Source organism: Artemia franciscana, chromosome 2 (assembly GCF_032884065.1).
Source record: "Artemia franciscana chromosome 2, ASM3288406v1, whole genome shotgun sequence".
NCBI classification, from domain to species: Eukaryota; Metazoa; Arthropoda; class Branchiopoda; order Anostraca; family Artemiidae; genus Artemia; species Artemia franciscana.
The window spans coordinates 36,825,390-36,851,249 of record NC_088864.1 but is presented as its reverse complement, the minus strand read 5'-3'; the positions used below and the strand labels follow the sequence as shown (position 1 = coordinate 36,851,249).

General features: G+C 35.8%; 1 protein-coding gene across 3 annotated transcripts in view; it reads right to left on the bottom strand.

Moving 5' to 3' along the window:
• The window catches only part of LOC136041048 (tubby-related protein 4-like), a 149,400-nt gene extending 123,901 nt beyond the window's left edge, over positions 1-25,499 (bottom strand). Inside the window, exons 1-3 of one of the 3 annotated variants that reach the window (XM_065725597.1) lie at positions 25,344-25,499; positions 19,881-20,005; positions 13,451-13,639 (exon numbers count right to left, since the gene is read on the bottom strand). In XM_065725597.1, the coding sequence (XP_065581669.1) occupies positions 13,451-13,639; positions 19,881-19,976 (285 nt within the window). In that variant the 5' untranslated portion in view covers positions 19,977-20,005; positions 25,344-25,499. The remainder of the gene's footprint in view (positions 1-13,450; positions 13,640-19,880; positions 20,006-25,343) is intronic. The other 2 variants (XM_065725589.1, XM_065725604.1) reach the window with 2 other exon arrangements.
• Between the last annotated feature and the right edge of the window lie 361 nt (positions 25,500-25,860).

Genomic DNA, 25,860 nt, shown 5'->3' with positions numbered 1-25,860 from the left:
TTGAACATCCCCCCAACACTCTCTGAGGGTTCAAGCACTGTTCAACATGTCGTGAAAGTTTCAACATAATGCTCTCACCTGTTTCTGTGGTAGCTCTTATACATTTTTAGACAATCAGCGTACACATAGTGTACTTTTCATTTTGTTCACCATCCCCTAACATTCCCTGAAAATAGTCACAAGTAAATATAATGCCAATCTCATTCAGTCACAGTCTTAGTTGCACGTTTTTACAGTCGCAAGTAATTACTGTCACAGTCGCGACCAATTGCATTTGCAACCGTAATAGTATTAGTAGTAGTAGTAGCAGTAGGATTGGCCTTGAAAGTTCTTAACTTAATACCTTACCTGGCCCTCATATGATCTAGATATGATCATTTGATAACTTAAATGCAGATAGGTTCTTTTTATTTAGCTCAACGTATAAATCCCTGATATTTCATCTCAATTGCCTCATTCTTTTCGCACAAACCTAGGATTAATCATTTACCCCTTTCCCAATGACAAGTCCTGCATGTTGAAGATGAAACTGGATTATTTACAATCCTTGCCCAGAGGGCTCTGGGGGCATAGAGGGCCCAGAGTCTGCCCCAGAGGCATGACAGCTCTTCTGCCGGTAGTGTGTTTTGATTTTGTTTGATAAAATTTTCAAGAGTTTAACCTTAATGCCATTAAGGTTAACAATTGACCAGGGTCAATTATGCCCCTTTTCCCAACTATCAACCTTCTATGTGAACAACGGGCAACTTAAATATTGTAAAGCACTTACCCCAAAGGCTGTGTTTTTTTCATCTCTAGAAGCATCGTTATTTGACTTATTAGGAGGGTATTTAATTCAATACAGATAACCTTTTTGAACACACTCAGAATCAAATATTCTTGCTTTTCTTAACGATAAGTCCTGTAATTAAAAGGCTAAAATGCATGTCTTAAAACTATGATTTTGGGTGTTTACTTTGCCGTTCTTACCATAAAGCCGCAATTATTTGTCCCACTACCGCCTGCGTAGGCGGCACAGGGCCAGAAGTACCCCCACTTATAGTACTAGGGTAAAGTATTGCGGCCAAGCAGTCCAAGGTCTCTCGAGGACTATTACGCCCTAATCTAATGGGCTTCCAGGGTCAGTCCTGAAGCCACTAGTGAAAGTCCTCTGGCACCAAAGTGCCACTGTCAGCCCTGACGCACGACGGATTCTATGAGTTCTGCCCTTGCTGATTCCTGCTAACCAGTAGGGTTACGACAAATGTTCTTTCCATGGTGTGTATGTTCCATACCAAGGTGCCGCAAAGATCTAATTCATTAAGCTCAAAATTCGTCTTCTAAAACTCTTACTTTCTCTCCGGAAAATATTTTAAATAATACAGGACTATATCCCTGCACCAGCCTCTACCATCTCTGTCAAGACAGTAGACTCTACTAGGGCTAGTCAAAAAGAAGGAAGTCGAAATTAGAAACTATAGGCTTACAACTTTTCAAATCAGATTAAAAAAAAATAACTAAAAATCAACTAAAACCTAACAAAATACTTTGCAAGTCTCCTCCGCAAGCGCAGGTTTAAGTAGCTCTGACCAAAGGCAACGATTCAACCCTTCAAATTGAACTATAAAGTTTTCTCTTGGAATTTGCATGCTAAATTTATACCTATGTTAGATATCGGTCGTCTGGATTTTTCTGAAGTCAGCTAATTATCGGATCCTTTCCAGGCGCATCGTAATCAGTTAACCAAGAGAGAATATTAACAGGGCGAAAGAGTATCTAATAATAGCTAGAGCCAGGGTTGAAACATTGACACTAAAGATAGATTTCATTAAATTTACAAAAAGAGTATTTATCTAATAAAAAAGGCTAAGTGCTCCAACATTTCCCTCCTAAGGTAAATGGCCACCACCCCACCATAATGGTCAAAATATAAAAGGTCAAAACAAAAAAACATAAAATATAGAACATCACCTTCAAAATTACTAAATTTGATTCTCTTCCTCACTGATCAATTCCATTGCAGCAACAAACTGGGTGTAGATTCTTCTGTCATACCATTTTCTTGGCCCAGGATTCATTAAAATTCAATGTCTGCTAATGGTTATGGATCAAACATGGATTGATAAAGGATTCAATGTCAAGCAAATTGAAACTATTCCCTGGATATTTGCGTATTTGCTATTGACATCAATTATGTGATTATGACAAAAGGGAATCCACGAAGCTCATTGAACATAATCGTACTAAATAATCCTATAAATCTCATGAATGGCCTAAGGTAAAATGATATATCCACCAGGCCACCAACATAATAGAAACACCAACAACAGCTAAGAGCTCACATGGCACTTTTGACGAGGCAAGAAGAGCTAAGAGCCAAGAGATCATATGGTATGAGCTCTAGCAAAATTCTATGAATCAACAGAGTGATTTAAAAGAAGAATAAGAGGCTTAATGCCAGTCAGGATTTCAAATAAGAGGTCTGAGTCACGATGTCCTTCTATATACCAACATTCATTAAGATCCGATCACCCCCTCGTATGTTATAAATATCTAATTTTTCTTCTCCCTTTAGCCCCTCAGATGGTCAAATCTGGAAACGACTTTATCAAGTCAATTTGTGCAGCTCCCTGACATGTCTACCAATTTTCATCGTCCTAGCACGTCCAGAAGCACCGAACTCACCAAATCACTGAACCCCTCCCCCAACTCCCCCAAAGAGAGTGAATCCAGTACGGTTCCGTCAATCACGTATCAAGGACATTTCCTTATTCTATCCACCAAGCTTCATCCCGATTCCTCCACTCCAAGTGTTTTCCAAGATTTCTCCCTCCAACTCCCCCCAATGTAAAAAGATTTGGTCAGGATTTGAAATAAGAGCTCTGAGACATGAATTCCTTCTAAATATCAAATTTCATTAAGATCCAATCACCTATTGGTAAAATAAAAATTCCCTAATTTTCACGTTTTCCGAGAATTCTGGTTTCCCCCTCCAACTCCCCCCAATGTCACAGGATCTGGTCGGAATTTAAAATTAGAGCTTTAAAGCGCAAGACCCTTCTAAATATCAAATTTCATTAAGATCTGGTCACCCTTTCGTAAGTTACAAAAACCTCAATTTTCAAAATTTTTCAAAATTAACCCCCCCCCCCCCCCGACTCCACCAAAGAGAGCAAATCCAGTCCGATTATGTCAGTCACGTGTCTTAGACAGGTATTTATTCTTCCCATTCAGTTTCATCCTGATCTCACCGCTTTAGGTATTTTCTTAGATTTCCAGTTCCCCTCAACTGCCCCCCCCACACAATTACGCTGGATCCGGTTGAGATTTAAAATAAGAGATCTGAGTCACGAGGTCCTTCTAAATCTGAAGTTTCATGAAGATCCGATTACTCCTTCGTAAGTTAAAAATACGTCATTTTTTCTAATTTTTCAGAATTAACCCCCCCCCCCCCCTAATAGAAAGAATCCGTTCCAATTATGTAAATCACGTATCTAAGACTTCTGCTTATTTTTCCCACCAAGTTTTATACCGATCCCTCACTCTAAGGGTTTTCCAAGTTTTAGGTTTCCCCTCCCAACTCCCCCCCCCATTTCACCAGATCCGGTTGTGATTTAAAATAAGAGCTCTGAGACACGATATCCTTCTAAATATCAAATTTCATTGAGATCTGATAACCTGTTCGTAAGTTAAAAATACCTCATTTTTTCTAATTTTTCAGAATTAAGCCACCCACCCCCCCCCCCAACTACCCCAAAGAGAGCAGATCTGATCCGGTTATGTCAATCATGTATTTAAGACTTGTGCTTATTTTCCCCACCAAGTTTCATTCCGATCCCTCAAATCTAAGTGTTTTCCAAGTTTTAGGTTTCCCCCTCCCAACTCCCCCCCTCAATGTCACCAGATCTGTTTGGGATTTGAAATAAGAGCTCTGAGACACGATATCCTTCTAAATAATCAAATTTCATTGAGATCCGATCATCCGTTCGTAAGTTAAAAATACCTCCTTTTTTCTAATTTTTCAGAATTAACCCCCCCCCCCCTCCCAACTACCCCGAGCGGACTCGTTCTGTTTATGTCAATCATGGATCTAGGACCTGTGCTTGTTTTCCCAGCAAGTTTCATCCCGATCACTCCACTCTAAGTGTTTTCCAAGATTTTAGGTTTCCCTCTCCCAACTCCCCCCCACATGTCACCAGATTCAGTTGGGGTTTAAAATAACAGCTCTGAGACACGATATCCTTCCAAACATCAAATTTCATTAAGATCTGATCAACCGTTCGTAAGTTAGAAATACTTCAATTTTTCGACTTTTTCCGAATTAACGGCGATATATCAAGTACCATAGAAAGGGATAATCCTATATGTTTGGGTCTACCTTAATCAAGGGTTTGCAGCACGATTAACAAGAATTTTCTCGTTGTTAAAAAGCTTTCATTTATGAGAATTGAAGAATTTGGTTCTAGTATATGCGACTCTAGTATATGCGACCAAATGTCCAAAGGGATTGGCTAAGCTAGTCTTTTGACTTCCAAGGGTGAAAATGACTCAACATCTCAATCAAAACACAAATTGTCCCTTGGTATAACTTAAATTTAGCCAATGACCAAAATTCCAAGGGTCGGCGAAGACGTTTGGGGAGCAGAGAAATCGGATAAAAATATTGTTTTTAAGATGGAGCTCGGAATCACCATACTAGAGGTTTTTATTTTATGGTAACTTCAATGGTGAAGTTTTTATTTCTATCTGCTCTCATTTTGGAGTAGTTGAAATTCTTTTCCAAAAAATCTATTTTCCACCTAACTTTTCCTTTAGAAAACATCAATTAAAAGTTATAATTTCTGAACCACTTTGAATGATTTTTTTTCTGTAAGACAGCTTTTTTCGAAAACTGTATAAACATTTTCGGCTACTATGAGCTGTAGCACGCTATTAACTAGTTAGCAGCTTATGCCGCAACCGAATTACGACACAGGCTCACTTGATTGATTTATAGGCGACGTAAAATCGCCTCTTTGCCCTCCTGTGCTGCTAGTCTCAGCGAATTAGTCTTTTCAACATTAATTTTACAACCTACTCCAGTACCCGAGGCCGTATCTAGGGGGAGGGCTACCCGTTTTTACCCCCCCCCCCTCTCATTTTTGTCCAACTCTTAAAAAAGAAACAGAAATGCGTATAAACAAATGTTGAGGTTTTTGAAAGTTTTTGTACCTCCTCCCCTTGAATAAATGCCCACTGCAGAGAATTCTGGTTACAGGCCATGATTGTACCATAAACTGGCAAAGGAAATCCAGACCCTACAAAACCGTCAGACCGAAAAGACAACATATGTAAAATAACATATAAAATAAGTGTACTTTTTAACGACACGTCAAACCACTATGAGTATCCAATTAGAGAAAAAATACGATGAACGAATTTTATCGACAGATAAAACCAGACGCACTTTACTCCATGACAGTAAATAACGTTGATATTTTGTGATATAACGGTGTGAAATAGAGTCGCTTTGTCTGATATGAGACATTAACGGGTGAAAATAGAATAAATATATACTGAGGTAGAAACTTGTGGCATTAAAAAAAGAAGCAATCACAGAAAGGTAGAAAGATCTCGTTGCAAAATGTTTTAAGACCTTAGTTGAAAATTCTTATTGGGGTTAAAATACACACATAATATGCACTTAATTAGAATCCAAAGTTGAAAAGAAACTTTATCCGAATATTTCACAGGAATCAGAAGGAAATGAACATATCGAATTAATAAATTTAAAAACTCAATTTGACGGTTGTTTCAGTATATCCCAATACAATAAAAATTCTACTTGTTTTGGATTTAGTGTTTTGCAACTCTCCAGTCACGGCCCATAGTCATGATGTCTTGTTGGCATAATTTTGTTCCCGGCCCTTTTTAATAATGAGATAATTTATTTTCCAGTAGCTTTGCATCGGAGCTATGTCCTTAAATAGCACTAAATTGCCAACAAGCGATTGAAGACTCCAAAAATTGGTAACCCTTCTACTATTGATGTTTTATGATTTGCACCCCTTTCCGGTAAAAGCTTTGAATGTCAAGACTTCTAAAATTTTATGTTTATCTAAAGTCCACCCTGCCTTTTTCGAAGTTGGATTTGGTCACATTTCCAGTCTGAAATCCCACTATTTAATATCAGCAAAATTTTTCATCTCAAACTGTTAATTGTGTGTGCATCAAACTGCTGTTGTGCTGTCAAACTGTTGTTGTACACCAGCCAGCAAAGAAACAACTGCATACATATAAGGACACATAAATTTTTGTTTTTCCTAGAGTCTATACTGAACCCCTTAAGTCCAATTCATTTTCCAAGGAATACACTACATACTCAGAAATTGTTTCCTGTGAAAATAAGAAGCACTATGGGAGACACATTTAGTAGTATATAGACTCTTATTTTATCCATTCCCATCCAAAAAAAAATAATAATCCCAGGCTAAGTGACTGATAAGTTCTCTTTTTAGTTGAATGTTCCTTGTTTTTTGTTTTGCAATTAAATTTAAAGGACAAACTAGTTTTTTTCTACTGAAAGTAAGGAGCAACATCTAAACTTAAAACGAACAGGAATTTCTACGTATGTGAAGGGGATTGCCCCCTCGTCAACACCTCACTTTTTCCGCAAAAGTTTTTTAATCTCTTTTATAATAGCTTCCTATTGTTCTAATTAGACGACCCTTGTGTTTCAGGAGTCGTTCTTAAAGAATTGGGAAACAATTCAAAGTTTAGCGTTAAGATAGTTTGTAACTAATTCCAGGAAATCTGGTCCTTCCTCCACGGAGAAATCCCCTCCCCACGGAAATATCCACTAGACAATTCAATCTCGTTGAAAATTTACCCTGGACATCAGTAGTATTGCTTTAATAACTACTGAACTTACACCCTTATTTGGGCGCTAAATCTTGCGTATTTGTGTCATTGACCTACTTAGATGCCCGTACTAAATAAAGATACATCAATAGCGTAATCCAGCCGACATGGCATTTTCAAATATCCATTTGAAGATGATTAACACAAGAAAGTAAACCACTTCATTTGATTTCAGATAGGACTAATAGAATTAATTATGTAGTATGTTTATAACATAGTTTATAACATTGGGATAGTGTAATCACTTGTATCACCATATTCATGGGAATGAGTGCTAATATCTACATTTCTTCTAGAGGAAACTTATGGTCATCTTGAAGTAGTACTTGAAGTAATACTTAAGTACAATTTTGGCAAGTACTTGATATTTGATACTTAAGTAAGAATTTGGAAAGTACTTATTACGTGATACTTAAGTAAAAAAACAATGAGTACTTAATACTTGATACTTATGTAAAATTTGGAGTACTTGTTGCAGCACTGCTCCTAATGTATTACATATATGTTCCCATTTCTTGGATACACAGAGCATCTATTAATTTAGTTTAAAATCCCTCTAAGCATCCCTCTAAGCATTGTTCAACATGCCCTGAAATTTTCAAATTAAAGCCGACAGGCGTTCCTGAGGTATTGCTGATGCGCCCTTTTGACAATCAACCTGCACATAGTTGGTTTTGATTTTGCTCAAAATTTTCTAGCATTCTCTGAAAGCAGTCACAAGTAAATGTAGTATTAGTTGCTAGCAGTCACAGTCATTGTCGCAAGTTGTCACAGCCAGAAGCAGTCCCTGTTGCAGCCGCAACCGGTCGCAATTACAGCCAAAGCAGTAGTAGTATTTACCCCTGAAAGTTTCAAGTTAAAACCATTATCCATTTCTAAGATATTGCAGATATGCCTTTTTGATAACTTGGACGCAAATAGTATCTTTTGATTTATCTCTACATGCCCCACAATTTTCCCCAAAATTTCCCCTCAATACCCTTAGTCTTTTCGAACCCAACCAGGATCAAACATTCCCCCCTTTCCAAAACCTGTATGTCAAAAATAGACGAATTGGATCCGGAGGCTCTGGGGTCATTTCATCCGCGAGGGCAAAGCTATTAGACTCTTGCGACAATTTTGAAATATATGGCTTTTTGTCATTTCTATCAGTCTACAGGCGAGAATTTATAAGAGAGAAAGGAGATTGGTTGCTCTTTGTTACTCTCAACTTCCCTCTCAGCATGATTTTACATTTCCAACTTGATACCCTTATCCACTCCTTGATTTTGCTACTGTACCCTTATGGCAGCCCTTCTGCAAATAGTTTGTTTTGATTTTGTTTGACACCCTCCTCAAGATTTCATAAAGATTTGCCGTGATATCCTTAGCTTTTTTGGAAACTCAGGATGAACTTGCCCCCTTATTCGTATACAAACAAAGAGCAAATTTTGTAACGTACAACACTTGCCCCTGGGACTCGGGAAGGTTTTGTCATCCATGAAATCATATTCCCTGGAACACAATAAAAAAGACTATGTGCTTCCTGGTTTTGAAAAGGGAAAATCAGCAAATGAACGACTGAGATTATAAGCTTAAAATTGCAAGGTATGTTGAGGAGATGTTGAAAGGAAATTTGAGGGAAATCAGTCCCCCTTCTTGCTCTTTTTAGGAGCCCCCTTTGCTCAGTTCTGGTTGGATTTTTGGAATTGCCATTTTTCAGAACTATTCAAAAAGTCTAATAGCTATACTTTTAGGGATACCATGCCCCTATGTTAAGGAGGGTGTTTAAAGGAGGTTGAAGGGCCACCCTTTATAATTGCCCTTCTCCCCAAAATATTGTAATTGACAAATTGCTCAAAATAGTCAAAGGCTCAAATAACTATGTCGATGGAGATGAAACAGCCCCCCCCAGAGCTTTGGAGAGAGATTCCGAACACAATAAAACACATTACGTGCGTGGTGATTGTCAGAGGGCTAATTATCAGATCATTTAAAAAAAACAGAAAAAAGGTTTTTCAAAGAAAAGTAAAGAGCTCTACTAAGCCAAGAATTAGCAGAAATAAAGTCAAATAATCTTTCAAGCGTAAAAATACCATAAATAAATAAATAAACGAATCAAATAAATAAACAAATTAAACAAATAAATAAGTAAAACTCGAAAAAGTTTTATTAAACAAATAAAACTCAAAACGAAAAGAAACAACAATAAATAGCCGAGTAAAACTCGAAATGAAGAAAAATAACATGAGTAGGGCTCACAACCCCGACGGCTCCTCAAGACCAGAACATAATTTGTGCATTACTGAAAACAAAATTAACTTTAAATGTTCTCACTTTTCTTACTTTCATAAATAGAAAATAATCAAAACTTGAAGGAATAGGTATCAGCATATCTCAATTAAACTGACAATCCACCATCATTTGTTTTTTTTCTGGAGGGGGGTGTCATCCTGAAAGACATAATTTCCTGAAGTTTTAACTACGCTGAACAAAACGGTTGTCTCAAAATTTTTATAGGATGTGTTCGGGGAAAAGGTGGGTCGGGGAGGATGGTTACTTGCCTTCTAGTCACTTTCGACTATTAAAAGAGACACTAGTCCCTTCAATTTTCAAACCGATGAACCTTTATAGAAGTTTCTATGACAACAAATGGCCATCTCAATATTTCTATCAGATGCATTTCGGGAGAATACGAGGTATGGAGGGTATCCACCCTCCGATCACCCTGAATCTTAAACAAGGAACTAGAACTTATGACTACTAATCCAATGAGCCACCTCTGAATTTTACACGATCGTCCTTTTTATACAAAAATCTTTAATGCCCCCATCGCATAACTTAAAACCCTTGCCCTAAGGGCTGTGGGAGGGATTTCATCCTCAAAGACATAATTTCCAGACCTTTCAATTACGTTGAACAAAATAGCTATCTCAAAATGTTGATTGGATGTGTTTGAGGAAATGGTGGACGTGGGAGGATGGTTAATTGCCCTCCAATCACTTTCAAATATTAAAAAGGGCTCTAGCCCTTTCAATTTCGAATCGAGTGTGCCATTTTTGAAGTTTTTTCGACAGCTCATTCGATACGAAGTTTCCTGGTCTAAAACCAAGAAAATAAAAATAACAATACATTATGACCACTTCATTCTTTACTTAGGCAGCGCTATTGCACTGCCTAAGATATTCAAGGAACAGCTGACAGCATTAAGTTGAACATTTCAGGGGATGTTGAGGGGGGCGGGTGTTAAGAGCCTTCGGAGGGCAACCAGCTACCCTTGCCCTTTTTAAGAGCTCCTTACTCCTCACTGATCATAATTTTATAAAGAAGCGATTTTGTTCCAAACAGTCAAAAGGTCTAGTAACTACGCCTCTGGGAACGCAATACCCCCCCCCCCAGGGTAAAGATAGTAAATTATGTAATTTTCCTTTTTTCACATGCAAAAGGAAAAGCAGGCATGTCTGATTCTGGATCGATTCGAAAAGGCTATGGGTATTAAGGTGAAACTTGCGGAATTATTAGGGACATATCAATCTAAATCTAAAGATACTAAATGCATCCTTTTTATCAATAAGGTGAATCTGCATTATCACAAGAACAGATGAGGGTATTAAGTTTAAACTTTACGGTTAGTTGAGGAAGATGTTGAAAAGTGGTCGGAGGGCAGATAATCGCCTCCACGTTCCCTCTTGTGTCCCAGAGATATTTGATCCTAACTTTAGTGATCTTGTTCGAAATAATAGAAAAGTCAAATTACTATGCTTCCAGAGATGATTTAAACACCGGAGCCCCTGGGTTAAGTATAGTAAGTTATATAAGTTGCCAATTGCTTAGATTCAAGGTTACTTATTGGGAAAAGTTTCTTTTCCCAATCGATTGATCCTGAATCTTGAAAAAGTCTAAGAATATTAAGGCTAAACTTCTAGAAACTGTTGAGGTGAATGTCAAACAAGCTATAAGCGAGAGAGTTTTTAAAAGGACACAACAGCAATATCTAAGGAACAGTTAAAGGTGTTGAATTGAAATTTTAAAGGTTTGTTGAAATGGATATTTCAACATTAATTTTACTACCTACCCCAGTACCTGAGGCCGTATCTAGGGGGAGGGCTACCCGATTTTACCCCCCCCCCCTCTCATTTTTGTCCAACTCTTAAAAAAGAAACAGAAATGCGTATAAACAAATGTTGAGATTTTTTTAAAGTTTTTGTACCTCCTCCCCTTGAATAAATGCCCACTGCAGAGAATTCTGGTTACAGGCCATGACTGTACCATAAACTGGCAAAGGACCTCCAGACCCTACAAAACCGTCAGACCGAAAAGACAACATATGTAAAATAACATATAAAATAAGTGTACTTTTTAACGACACGTCAAACCACTATGAGTATCCAATTAGAGAAAAAATACGATGAACGAATTTTATTGACAGATAAGACCAGACGCACTTTACTCCATGACAGTAAATAACGTTGGTATTTTGTGATATAACGGTGTGAAAAAGAGTCGCTTTGTCTGATATGAGACAAAAAAGGTGAAAATAGAATAAATATATACTGAGGAAGAAACTTGTGGCATTAAAAAAAAGAAGCAATCACAGAAAGGTAGAAAGATCTCGTTGCAAAATGTTTTAAGACCTTAGTTGAAAATTCTTATTGGGGTTAAAATACACACAAAATATGCACTTAATTAGAATCCAAAGTTGGAAAAAAAATTTATCGGAATATTTCACAGGAATCAGAAGGAAACGAACATATCGAATTAATAAATTTAAAAACTCAATTTGACGGTTGTTTCAGTATATCCCAATACAATAAAAATTCTACTTGTTTTGGATTTAGTGTTTTGCAACTCTCCAGTCACGGCCCATAGTCATGATGTCTTGTTGCCATAATTTTGTTCCCGGCCCTTTTTAATAGTGAGATAATTTATTTTCCAGTAGCTTTGCATCGGAGCTATGTCCTTAAATAGCACTAAATTGCCGACAAGCGATTGAAGACTCCAAAAATTGGTAACCCTTCTACTATTGATGTTTTATGATTTGCACCCCTTTCCCGTAAAAGCTTTGAATGTCAAGACTTCTAAAATTTTATGTTTATCTAAAGTCCACCCTGCCTTTTTCGAAGTGGGATTTGGTCACATTTCCAGTCTGAAATCCCACTATTTAATATCAGCAAAATTTTTCATCTCAAACTGTTAATTGTGTGTGTACACCAGCCAGCAAAGAAACAACTGCATACATATAAGGACACATAAATTTTTGTTTTTCCTAGAATCTATACTGAATCCCCTAAGTCCAATTCATATTCCAAGGAATACACTACTTACTCAGAAATTGTTTCCTGTGAAAACAAGAAGCACTATGGGAGACACATTTACTGAGTCCTTAGTAGTATATAGACTCTTATTTTATCCATTCCCATCCAAAAAAAAAAATAATCCCAGGCTAAGTGACTGATAAGTTCTCTTTTTAGTTGAATGTTCCTTGTTTTCTGTTTTGCAATTAAATTTAAAGGACAAACTAGTTTTTTTCTACTGAAAGTAAGGAGCAACATCTAAACTTAAAACGAACAGGAATTTCTACGTATGTGAAGGGGATTGCCCTCTCATCAACACCTCACTTTTTCCGCCAAAGTTTTTTTTAATCTCTTTTATAATAGATTCCTATTGTTCTAATTAGACGACCCTTGTGTTTCAGGAGTCATTCTTAAAGAATTGGGAAACAATTCAAAGTTTAGCGTTAAGATAGTTTGTAACTAATTCCAGGAAATCTGGTCCTTCCTCCACGGAGAAATCCCCTCCCCACGGAAATATCCTCTAGACAATTCAATCTCGATGAAAATTTACCCTGGACATCAGTAGTATTGCTTTAATAACTACTGAACTTACACCCTTATTTGGGCGCTAAATCTTGCGTATTTGTGTCATTGACCTACTTAGATGCCCATACTAAATAAAGATACATCAATAGCGTAATCCAGCCGACATGCCATTTTCAAATATCCATTTGAAGATGATTAACACAAGAAAGTAAACCACTTTAGGTGACATCGAGAAAACACATCCGGTGACTAATTTGACGTCTTAACAGGGGGACAGTTAAATATCATATGTCAAGAGAACATTATAGTTCTGTGACACTATTTTAAACGTGAAATATTTTTAATGTTGACTTGTATGTTTTAAATATCTTTATTAGAAGCTATCTCAGGAGTCCTTCGCACTGGCTTTAAGAACTTCTATTACTATTAATTTTGGAGTTGCACTGACGAGTCATATGACGTGCTTTTCCTTCTATTTTATAGATCTCCCAGAATTTTGAACACTTCTGTTCAAGCCAATATCCCCCATCTATAGATTCGGAGTAAACCCTCTTTACAAGCTTCACTGGATTTAGATTTAATAGAATTTTTTAGATTTCCTAGAAGGTCAAAGAGCAGAGTTTTTATTTGTCTTAATACCATTTTAATACCATGGGAAAGGACGACTATTGAATGCATCGTTATTTACACTAAGAGGTGAAACCAAGACCAGAAGACTCAAATCTAAAATACTTAAAAGAGCAGGCTATAAATTATCTTCAGTTTTTACTCACTTGAGCTCTGTGTCCACGAAGATTGAAATTTGTTCTTTGCGGAAGAACAGAATCAGTGTTTTCTTTCCCATGGATTCCATACATACAGTGAGAGGCGGTAAAAGTTACTCCAACTATACCACGTCCATTACCAGTAGCAAGCCATCCTTCTTGATAGTATGTCGCTCTGTTCAGACGCCATCCAAAAGACTGAAAATAATAATATATATTATTAAAATACTCAGCAGGCGCTGTGGTTAAAAGACATTGTTGTTAAAAAGCTAAGATACATTTTCCGTTTTGCTTCTAGTAGAACTAAAAATTATCTTTAGATTTGGGATAGTTAGGGAAGATTATAAATAGATCAATAGAAGACAATAAATAAATACAAGCTTTAAAAAAAATTTTAAGGATAAAACAAACGAACAATGTAAGACTATTTTAAAAACAATTTTATCTTATTCACTTTAAACTGAATTAGCTGTGGGAAGTAGTATTGCCTCCATGAATATTAATGCTCCCAAGGGTTGCATGGAACATATATACATCCTACCAACCATCTACTGCTTCCATGTATTCCCTCAATACTCAAAATAGTTTGCATGGTAACCACTATACTCCAGCCGTCCCCTATATGTAGCCATTACAGTTTGTACCGGTTGCCCCATGCCTATATTGATGTTACCTGTCACCCAATTCCTAAATTAATACTACCAATCACCCTATACCTACATTGATGTTATTGGTCGCCCTATGCCTACACTGATGCTATCGGGTGCCTCATGTCTCCATGAATACTACCTGTCGCCCCATACCTGGACTGTAACCGTTACTCGGTTTTAAAAAAGGCATAAGAAAAAGGAGGGTGGTTCTTTCGCTCTCTCCTATTTTGTATACCTTTTTGTATAATGTAAAATTTAAATTATAATTTGTATAATTTCTGATAATCATGAGCATACAGCATAGCAATTGAAAAAAAGGATATGGCAGATGATGAGGTAAGAAGTAAGTTTTTTTAGTGGAATTTATGCTAGTCATAGAGGATGAGGTATGGGGGAAGCTTTCTACATTGGTAATGTGCCTTTCAATTGTTCATGTCCATTTGAAAAGCGATATACATCCATGGCCCAACCCTTCTAAACATAATCGTTTGATAAGAGAAAGAAAAGGTTATTTACATATTTTTATGTGACATTTAGTGTTTATTTAAAAGCTGCTAAATAATAGCGCTTTTTGTATTCTAGTTATTAAATAAAATATCTTCCTTTTAGTTCTTACGAATGAAACCCAAAAAACAGTTTGACAAAAGCTGATTCGCTTGACTGTTATTTTAAGTTGTTTAAGTAGGTAAACAGATATCTCTCTTCCGAATGTCAGTTGTCAGTTGATTGGAGAAGGGTCATTCTGCATTTTCCATAATGTAGACTATGTTGAAAATTTGGTATAGTATTTTGACTAAAATTTCGTTTATGTTTCGCTGAAATATTAAACGAAACATACGTACTATTTTACATTAAAAATGAAGGGTAGGAGAATGTTTAGATTTTGTACTTTTTTCAGTGCTATTTAATAGTAGACAAAATCACGTCTTTTTGAATGTAAGCTCGTTTAATATGGAGGAGAGCCCCCTCCAAATTTTTCCCTTTTCTTTTTTTAGGGTGCGCTACCTCTAATGAAAGTTAAAACTAGTCTTTTATCTCTTTTTGTGGAGAAAATATTTAAGCAGGTGTGAGGACCGATAAGATAAAGAGCCACTGATGGAGGGGAGATCTCACTCCCAGAGGACATCCTAGGAATGCTCTCATATTATTATAACTCACATGAGCAATTGAATGATATGGGTGATCCTCCGCATCTAGAATTGCAGCATCCAAGTTGTTCAAATTCTTTTTATATAGTTTCCTTCTTTAAAATTTGTCTATTTTTGCCTCACACCTCTGCTATGCGGAAAATATTGTAATTTTCTAATCAACACAAAGCTTTTAAAGAAGTAATACGTTATTTCAGATTATATGAAAATCTTGCAAAAAACTTGGCGACATAAAAACCTAAAAACGAACAGAATCCCCGCCCAATCCTTTACTCTTTCTTTTAAAGATCCACTCCTCCCCCACCAAATATTTCAAGATGAATGCACAAAAATAAAAGTGCTTAGATAAAAAAAACTATTTTTCACAATGGTAATATAAGTCTTTATTTTTTTATATTTGCTTTAAACAAGAAAATTTTTGCGCAGATATTTTGAGACAGTTGTTAAAGAGTTTCTTTTCAGTCTCAACCTGGCTTTTTCCTTAAAAAGTTTTCAGTTCAGTAATATATAAATTTTAGCGTAGAATTATGGTTTACGGTGCCCACAGCACCCTTTGTATACAGAACAACAGCAACAAAAGATATTTAATCACAGTAAAGTGTCAAATTCAGCCATTTTGTACAATTAAGCAATAATTAAGCTCGAACCAATCCAAAATGTTATCGTACGAAAGTTATGTTATAGCCAATGAAAGATGTAATCTTTAGGGATTGTTAGAGTTGGATCGGAATAATATTGTGAGCAAATCAAAAGCCTCTTGATATACCTCATGGAAAGTAAGCATGTTCAATTTTATGATCACTCACTGTCATACATCAGTATGAAAAAGGATAGTTGGCATATCAGTACGAGTTTTCGCTCAAAATAGTTGAATTTTTGAAACGCGTTTATGAGAATATTTGCAAAGTGAGAAATCAAAGATCCCCTTGTACCCTAGCCCGAATGAAGGGACTTCAAAAGGGTCTTGCGAGAGAGTATCTACAGAACGAACAATCTACATTAAGCATCGGAATCATATGGTTGGTTGTAGTCATTATCTAAAAATTTAAATTTTTCCCTTCGCATATAATACAATGCTCTATTATAGGCGTAGTTCAATCAAGGCTACGTAGGCCGAAAAATTTGTCAAAAGTAAATGCCTTCTAATTTCGAGATATTGCACATTCAAAAACCCAGCTGCCTTTAAAAATACTACTTTTGTACACAGGATTTGGATAAAATCATGCACACTTACAATCAACGTCCCCATGACTCTTTATCTAGCCTTAGTCCTCTTGAAGTAATCAAGGCATCCATGACAATACACTTGACACTCTTCTTAAGGAATTCTCTAATGAAAGGGAAGCAAAAGATAAATTCTCTGTCGATGATACAGTTCTAATCAATCGAACTACTAACACTTTTGAAAGGGGAACTACTTATAGTCCACCAAGCTTTTAAAGTGTCAAAAGTCCTAGACACTAAATCTGTGACATTTCGTCAATGATCAGAGTTTGTAACTTGCAGCCCCTCCCTAGGGAGCTGTGGGGGATTAAATCGTCCTCAAAGACATAGTTATTAGGCTTTCGACTAAGATGAAAAAAATGGCTATCTCAAAATTTGGATCTGGTGATTTGGGAAAGATGAGCAGAGGAAGGGGCCTAGGTGCCCTCCAATTGTTTGGTCTCCTAAAAAGGGCACTAAAGCTTTTAATTTCCATTACAATGAGCCCTTGCACAACGTTTGAGGACCGGTGGGTCAATACATTCACCCCTGGGAAAAAAACAAGTAAACACACATCCATGATCACGTAAAAGATTATTTAAAAAGCCCCACAAATGAGAAACTTCTGACTTTCAAAGAGTATAGAAATCGGCTGAATAAAATTAAATGATACGCTGAAAGATCTTATTTCGAAAAAGAGTTTGAACAGATAAATGGAAACATGAAGCGGACTTGGATTAAAATCAATGAGTCACTGGGCATAGAAAGGAAAAGGACCAGATTAAAATGATGAATTTCAGTGAAAAATTGTTAATGATCCAAAAGAAATTGCGGAAAATTTATGCAACTATTTTTCAGAGGAAGGTTTTTAAGCTGTGCCATGAAGCAGTTAAAAGATCAAAAAGTCCACCAGTCCTCAAACTTAAACCTCGTCATGTTACCTCTGAATTCTTTTTTACAAATTGTGATGAAAATGAAATAAGTGAAATAATTATGAGAATGGAATCACAATCTTGTGGAGTAGATGAAGTATCGTTAAAAGTTGTTAAAGCAACAAAAACAATTGTTATTCCTATTTTGACTCATCTGATTAATTTATCGCTTGAAGAGGGAACTTTTCCAGAAATACTTAAATTAGCCCGAGTGCTAACCCTTCAAGCAGGGAAGTCAAAAATGAACCCAGTAATTACCGACCCATTCATATTTTACCTTTTTTTTGAAGATTTATGAGAAAGTAGTCCATAAAAGAACGTATGATTACCACCAGGAGCAGAATCTTCTATGTGATACCCAATTTGGCTTTCGCAAAGGACTTTCTACGGACCTTGCAATTTTTAAATTGGTTGACTGGGTGAAGGATGCGTTTGATAAAGGCTTAATACCCACAGCTTTACTTTTAGACGTTAAAAAGGCATTTGACACTGTTGATCATGATAAATTACTCCAAATTCTTGATTTATTTGGTGTACGTAATGTGGCTTTCATATGGTTTCGTTCGTATTTTATTAATAGAGCTCAAGCTGTACAAAATGCAAACGCAACATCAGAGTGCCATCTTTTACCGTGTGGAGTGCCACAAGGTTCAATAATGGGACCACGGCTATTTCTCATTTATATTGACTATTTTAAATATTATTTATCTGAAACTAATATCATAATATTTGCAGATGACACACTTCTTTTTGTTGCATGTGAAAATCTACCTTCTTTATTTAGAAAAATGGAAATTGCTCTGACTGAATTTATATTATGGGCTGATTTACAGTATTTAACACTAAATTATGGTAAAACCAATTACATTTTATTTTCTAGAATCGAATCAGTCAAAACAGACTTCAATTTAAATGTAAAAAATAATATCATAAATAGAGTAAAAACCTGTAGATATCTTAGATTTGTTATTGATAAGAATATTTTGAAGAATGAACATGCTAAATTGATTGGTAACAAGCTTTCAAAGTCCCTTGGAGTTATCCACCATCTTAAATTCCGTTTCCCTAAAAAAAAAAAAAATCCCGAAAATGACTTATCATTATAATTTTCATCCCCATTTGTCTTATGGATGCTCTATATGGGCAGGGAACTTCATCTCATGTTATAAGAGAATCCAGATCATCCAAAATAAGGCCGTTGAAATTATATCACCTCTTCAGCATTCAGATAACATCAACCTCCATTTCAAACTTACTCAATATTTGATATTTTAAAGACTAGTTATTTTCAGATAGCAACTTTTTGTTTTATATATTTTAACAACCTCCTTCCATCGTCATTTGAATATTTATTCACTTTAAATCAAGATTTGCACACTTATGAAACGCGAAATTCATGTGACATTGTCCACAAGACACCGTCAACAAAAAGAGCTTCTTTTTTAAATAGATTTTTTGCACCAGCTATCTGGAATTCAATCCCCTTGGAAATCCGGGACTCAAATAACCTTATTCCCATCAAGCGAGCAGTGAAGGGTCGTTACAGAAATACTGTTTAGATTTGGATATCGTGTGGTCCTCCTTTTTTCGGTCTTTTTCTTTTCTTTTCTTTTCTTTTTTTTCTTTTCTTTCTCTTCGTCACCCCCCCTTTTTATTTTTTTTTATAAATCCGACCGACTCGTTGTTTCGGTTTGTTGATTGTTTAATTATTCTTTACTTAAGTTTCAGCCCAAGTCAAACACTTTTGTGCTTTCCTGGCAGATTATGTACATGTAATTATTTGTTTTTGTTTAAATAATATATGATTGAACTGAATTGAATTGAATTTCTTGTCTTTCTTTGGGCAGCCACTTGAGTTTATGCTAAGTGCTATATAACTTTGTTATTAAAGGAATTTAACTGAAATTAAAAAAAAATAATCGAGTTTCATTTCAATACAAAACTTGAAAACCTTGACAAAATTTGAAAATGATGAAAAACTTTCCAGCTGAAAACAAAGCCTTTTAAAGCTTTATGACGAACAATTTATTAACAATCAACAACTTGAGATAAAAATTTTAAATCTATGTTTCCACTCGACAAAATTTGAAATTTAGCAAAACCTACAGCAAATTCTTGGAAAACTTTGTAAAAAATAGTGAAAACTAAACTAAACTGGTGAAAAATCTCATCAAAATAGCCCAAAATGTATATTCACTTCAATAAAATTTCAGATCGACAGTATAATGCAAACATAAAGTTTGAAAATCTCGTTTTACTCTCAACTGTAGGAAAAATCGTGTTTACCTGAGACACATCTAAAGTCAGTGTATATGTATGTATGCACGTGTGGAAATAAGTATTTATGTATGTGTGTACGTTTGTATGAATGTATCTATTCATTCTTTCATTCTTTATTAGGTGGTAGCTATCACTACAACCAAGATATATTTCTTGCACATAGTATGAACTTTCTCAATCTAGAAATAGACATTAAAATTGTTGATTCGTAGTGAAAGTGACTTACTTCAGGGATATCGTCAGGTACTTTCCCCATCCATGACAAAGCTTGAATAGCCGAATCACTTTGAACTGGTGTCCCTGGTTCCAAAAATATATGCATCGTTTATATAAGCCTGGAAGTCAAAATAACTTCACGAAAATATTAAACAAAAACCGGCTTTGCATGTTTATAAGACATGGTAAAAAAGAGATACAAACCATTGGCTATAGATTTTTTTTTTGACCATGTCATTTGTACCCAGTAAAAATAGAAAGTCTCTTATGAAACCAGTAAAAAACTCACAAATTGGCATTTAGATTATCGCGCTTTTCTTTTGCTAGACCTCATAAAACAGATAGTTCATGGTAACGAGCTGTAAATAAGGATTGGCTTGTGCTAATGGTAAACAAAAATCTAAAAAATGAGTTTTCATTAGAACCTACGTAACAAAAGAATCGAATTTTTATGGTGATCTATTTAAAAAAATATTCTTCCAAAAAGGAAGTTTTTCAAAGAAACGTAGGGGAGGCCGGGGTTGATCCAAGCGCGAGTTTTAAAACGGTATATGCCCGAGCTAGGTAGCTGACATGTGGAAAGATATACGCCGGAGGCATAGTCATACCAGACACATTACCCAATCAGATTTTACCGTGTTTCTTTGAAGTAGTGCGTGAAACGTTCTTTAAAACCACAGGAACCAAAGTTCGGATTCAGGCAGGACGGCTGAGATCCGTGGCTGATCAATATTCCATATCTTGTAGCAGTGCCATGGATACGGTTTGCCGCTTCCCCTTATCCACATCGATTTCATAACATTCTTTTCCTAGTTGAGTGAGAAGCTGACAAGCATATATTAAAAGAGGATGGAACGCCCTCTCCTTTTCCAGAGGTTTCGAAATCGTACTACGAAGACCATCAAATGAGGGTGTGGAGTTATAGCGAGAAACCTGAAAATTTTGCCGTAGATACAGGAAAGAAATAAAGAGATGGACAATGAATTGGACAAGGATGAACAAAGTAATATACTAACCTGCCATGGTCAGTTTAAGAATTAATCCAACAAAGGTCAAACTCATGTCTGCCCATTCTGAAATTCCTCCTTCTGTATCCCTAAACGCCAAAAGCATTGAGAAAAATGGAAAATTTGTCTACCTCAGATCTCTTGTGGATTTGAAGTGGGGATCAGACCAGGAAATTGAAAAGCATATTTGACTAGCTTCTACAAATTTTGATCAGCTTACTAAATCATTGTGGAAGTCTAAATGCGAAAGCCTCACTCCAAAAGTTAGAGTATACGAAGGTATCGTGAGAACTACTCTCCTCTATGGGTGTGAAACTTCCTCTTCAAAGCTCAAAAAAGTAAAAAGCTGTACGTAGTTCATCACAATTCCCTCCATTGTATTCTATAGTCCCAGTGTCATAAATGAGTATGCAGGAAGTAGTTCTGTGAGTGTTGTAAACAACAGTATCCAGTGTTGGAAATTATAAATAGACAACGGTTCGTTTGGTTGGGCCATTGTCTAAGGTATAAAAACGACCAAAGCAGCTCGAAGTCTGCTATTAAAGTACAGCCACTCGGAAGTCAGAAACGTTCACCTGCAGGCCAGAAGCAGAGTTGCCACTCATCGAGAAAAAATCACTACGTTTTAGTGATTTTCTTATTGATTTTTTGGTTTCCTTCTATAATCTAGTGATTTGTGTGAAAGCATGGGAGGAGTTGAGATAAGGCCATGAAAATTCCTTAACAGACACAAATTCACTCTGAATTAGTTCATGATTTTTGGTCAACTTATAAAAAAGCTTTCCAAGTTTTTGGCAATTTGGATTCTTGTGGAGACAAGGGGTGAGGTGGAAACTACGAATAGCTTTGACAACAGGGCTGGAACTACCTTACCCAAGGACGTCATAGGCCTAGGCTCTAAGCAACTAAGGAATAGCTCAAATCTTGTGTTTTATAATACTTGGCAGTTGTTTTCAATTTGACCAAAATAGTTTTATTGACGTATTGTCTTCATTTCTAAAAAATGAAAAATAGTTAGACAAACTAGAAGAATATCAGTTTTACTATCAGTCATATAGCTATAATCAGTCGGAAAAATACAAATAAAATTGACAAGCGACGTACAGAATGGTTATGATTTGAAAACCTATCCTTTTTTCCGAGTTACTGTTTATATAATCGCCATATTATAATGTTTTCGTAAGAAATTATTAACATTATAACAAAAGTTATACTGGCCAATATGATGTTTCCTTTGTGTCTTAGTGAAAGCAATTAAAAAAATAAAAAGTTGTTCTGAAGGGAGTAAAGATTAAAGACGAAATATAAAACAGAAAAAAATTATTACTTGGCAGATTACGCATCACATATCTGGAAGATTAATTCGGATAAATCGACTCATAATGTTTCGCTACATTTATGGAATTCTGAAAAACTAGTGCTTTACTAAAGCACAAGATTGGCGCTACAGAACACAATTAGGAGCAGAAAAAGGACCAGAAAAAGGAATTGTGTTAGGAACACAATTAGGAACAGAATTAGGAGCAAAAAAACTCTACTGAAAATAAATGATTATCTTATATAGCTCTTGGTTGTCTTACATCGGCCATGAAATCAGTAAATTTTAGTGTATAGATTAGTGTTGAACTGGTCAAACTTTGATGATAAAACTTGCACTTTTTTTAATAGTTTTGTTTGTTTTTTGGGTTGTAAGAGTATACAAAATAGACCTAAATCTGACACTAAAGATTTTTGTTTCGAGGCAGTGCAACTAAAAAGTCACATGAGGTTTTTTTTTAGTTCGAGTGTTGTACATACATTAGTCTTACTTCATATTCCTCTTAAGCTTTCCCTATCTAAATCTGGAATTGTTTAACAACAAATCAAGAGGTATGCAGCCCTCGATATCTTTGGGAAGCTATAGGTAAAAAAAATACTATTGACTATGAAACAGTTTTCTAAATGAAATATATATTTTTGATTTTAATGACCTGCTAACTTGTCACCTGTCACATGTATTTTTATTATTCATTGGATACTTCTTCCAAAAACATAGTAACGATATTGAACTAAGTTTGCTTGTGAAATTTATCTAAATGTTAAAGTTTAATACTAAAAAAAATTCAAATGCCATTATAGGTATCAGTTTTTAAGGGAGTGGCACCCACCTTTTGCTGGTGGTCAGCATCTTATATTGCAAATGGTATGAAAAAACACCAGACCGTTTTATTTTTTTAAATTGTTCTTCCCTCTACCGAAAAAATTCTTGTGCTCTGTAATGCTTGCAACAGAGACAAATTTCTAAAATTTTCAAATCCAAAAATTTGAATGGTTACCTTGACCTAGAACCCATCTTATCCCGTTTCTAAGCACCAACATATGCTGCAAGCCCATTTCTTACAGTTTAGCTTGCATAGTTCCACAGCTTTCTGACCAATAATAAAAGCCTAACTTTTTCACTTGCCTACAGTTACAAAATTTTAAAAGGAAAATCCTGTGCTAATGCCCCACTTGCGTTTAAAAGGGAAAGAGAAAGGGAAAGGAAATGAAAGAGAGAAAGAAGGAGATAGAGAAGTGCGCTTCGAATAACAAAAAAGAAAGGTAAACTATCTGCGTTTGGCTTTACAATCAAACAGTTCGTGGTAACGAACTGTAGTAAGGAGCAACCCGGCTCAATAGTAAACGAAACTCTAAAAAACGGAATTTTGATACTAAAGATGCATCAAAAGAATCGAATTTCATGCTGATTCTAAATATATAAATTTCATCAAATTTAATCTTTGTCATCAAAAGTTACGAGCCTGAGAAAATTTGCCTTATTTAGGAAAATAGGGGGAAACACCCCCTAAAAGTCAAAGAACCTTTACGAAAATCACACCATCGCGTTCAGCTTATCAGAGAACCCTATGGCAAAAATTTTAAGCTCCTGACAACAAAAATGTGGAATTTCGTTTTTTTTCCAGAAGACAGATCACGGGTGCGTGTTTGTTTGATTGTTTTTTTTTTGTTCTTTTTTCCAGGGGTCACCGACCTGGTCGTACCGACCAAGTGGTCGCAGAATCTCGCAAGAGGGCTCATTCTAACGGAAATGAAAAGTTCTAGTGCCCTTTTTAAGTGACCAATAAAATTGGAGGGCACCTAGGCCCCCTCCCAGGCTCATGTTTTCCCAAAGTCAACGAATCAAAATTTTGAGATAGCCATTTTGTTCCGCATAGTCAAAAACCATAATAACTATGTCTTTGGAATGACTCACTCCCCCAAAGTCCCTGGGGGAGGGGCTGCAAGCTACAAACTTTGTCCAGTGTTTACATACAGTAATGGTTATTGGGAAGTGTTAAGACGTTTTCAGGGGGATTTTTTTGGTTTGGGGATGGGGTTGAGGAGAGGGGGCTATATGGGAGGATCTTACCTTGGAGGAATATGTCATGGGGGAAGAAAAATTCAATGAAAAGGGCGCGGGATTTTCTAGCATTAACATAAAAAAAAACAATGAAAAAGTAAACATGACAAAGTTTTTTCAACTGAAAGTAAGGAGTAGCATTAAAACTTTAAACGAACAGAGGTTATTACGCATATGAGGGGTTCTAAGAATACTTTAGCATAAAGAGCGAGGTATTTAGGAGGCGATAAATACCTTGCTCTTTAAGCTAAAGTATTTTTAGTAATTTCAACTATTTATTCCACGGCCTTTCTGATTCAGGGGTCATTCTTAAAGAATTGGAACAAAAATTAAGATTTAGTGTAAAGAGCGAAATATTAACGAGGGGACAAACCCCCTCATATACATAATAAAAATATAAGAATATAAAAGTTTGTTACGTAAGTTAATTCTTAAGTTACGTATAGTTTTTACTAATAAAAACGTTCGTTAAAAATTAAAAGTTCTAGTTGTCTTTCTAAGTAGCCGAAAAATTGGAGGACAACTAGGCTTCCTTCCCCACCCCTTATTTCTCAAAATCGTCTGATCAAAACTAAGAGAAAGCCATTTAGCCAAAAAAGAATTAATATGAAAATTTCATTTTAATAATCTATGTACGGAGAGCCAAAATCAAAAATGCATTAATTCAAAAACGTTCAGAAATTAAATAAAAAAAAACTGATTTTTTTAGCTGAAAGTAAGGAGCGACATTAAAACTTAAAACGAACAGAAATTACTCCGTATATGAAATGGGTTGTCCCCTCCGCAATCCCTCGCTCTTTACGCTAAAGCTTTTAATTGTTTTAAAAAGCAGAATTGTGGCAAAGAGTCAAACTTTAGCGTAAAGAGCGAGGGACTGCGGAGGGGACAACCCATTTCATATACGGAGTAATTTCTGTTCGTTTTAAGTTTCAATGTCGCTCCTTACTTTTAGTTTAAAAAACTAGCTTTTTTATTTAATTATAGTTTAGATCTACTTTATTTTCACGTGTTCCTTTCCTATTGATTGATGGGATTGACCTTTGTACTCTGTAAATAGAGCAATACATGATTCTTTAAATAAACTTACGCTCAGGTCAGACTGATCATTAGTTTATCATTCCATTATTCAGAATTTTCAAGCTACTACTTATTCCAACCAGGAAACTGCTTCCATTTAAATTGAGGGGCAAGTTATACTTATTCTAGGAAACCTTTACAACAATAATCATAAGATACTGGTTCCAAGGAGACTTTCCTGATAAGTTTTCTCCCAGGAACAGTCCGCGCATTGCAAGACGTCAGGTCGATAATTCTACGTACGGCAACTAACACATCAATCTCCTTGTTCAATTTACGCTAAATATTAAGAAAAGCATTAAGAAAAATACGTGATGTGTATTAAATAAACTTATCTAGGAATGGGCAATATGCACGTGTATCTATGACTGCATGGGATGGTAATTCAATAATTTATAAAAAAAAACCAAAAGCAGAAAATTGTTCCAGTACCTTTTAGCTGAGAGGGGAAACTTGTATCGCGGGTTCTTCTGCTAAAAGGGTAGCAATGTTGCCTCTAAATTTGTCACAGGGAGTGCAATAGCGCT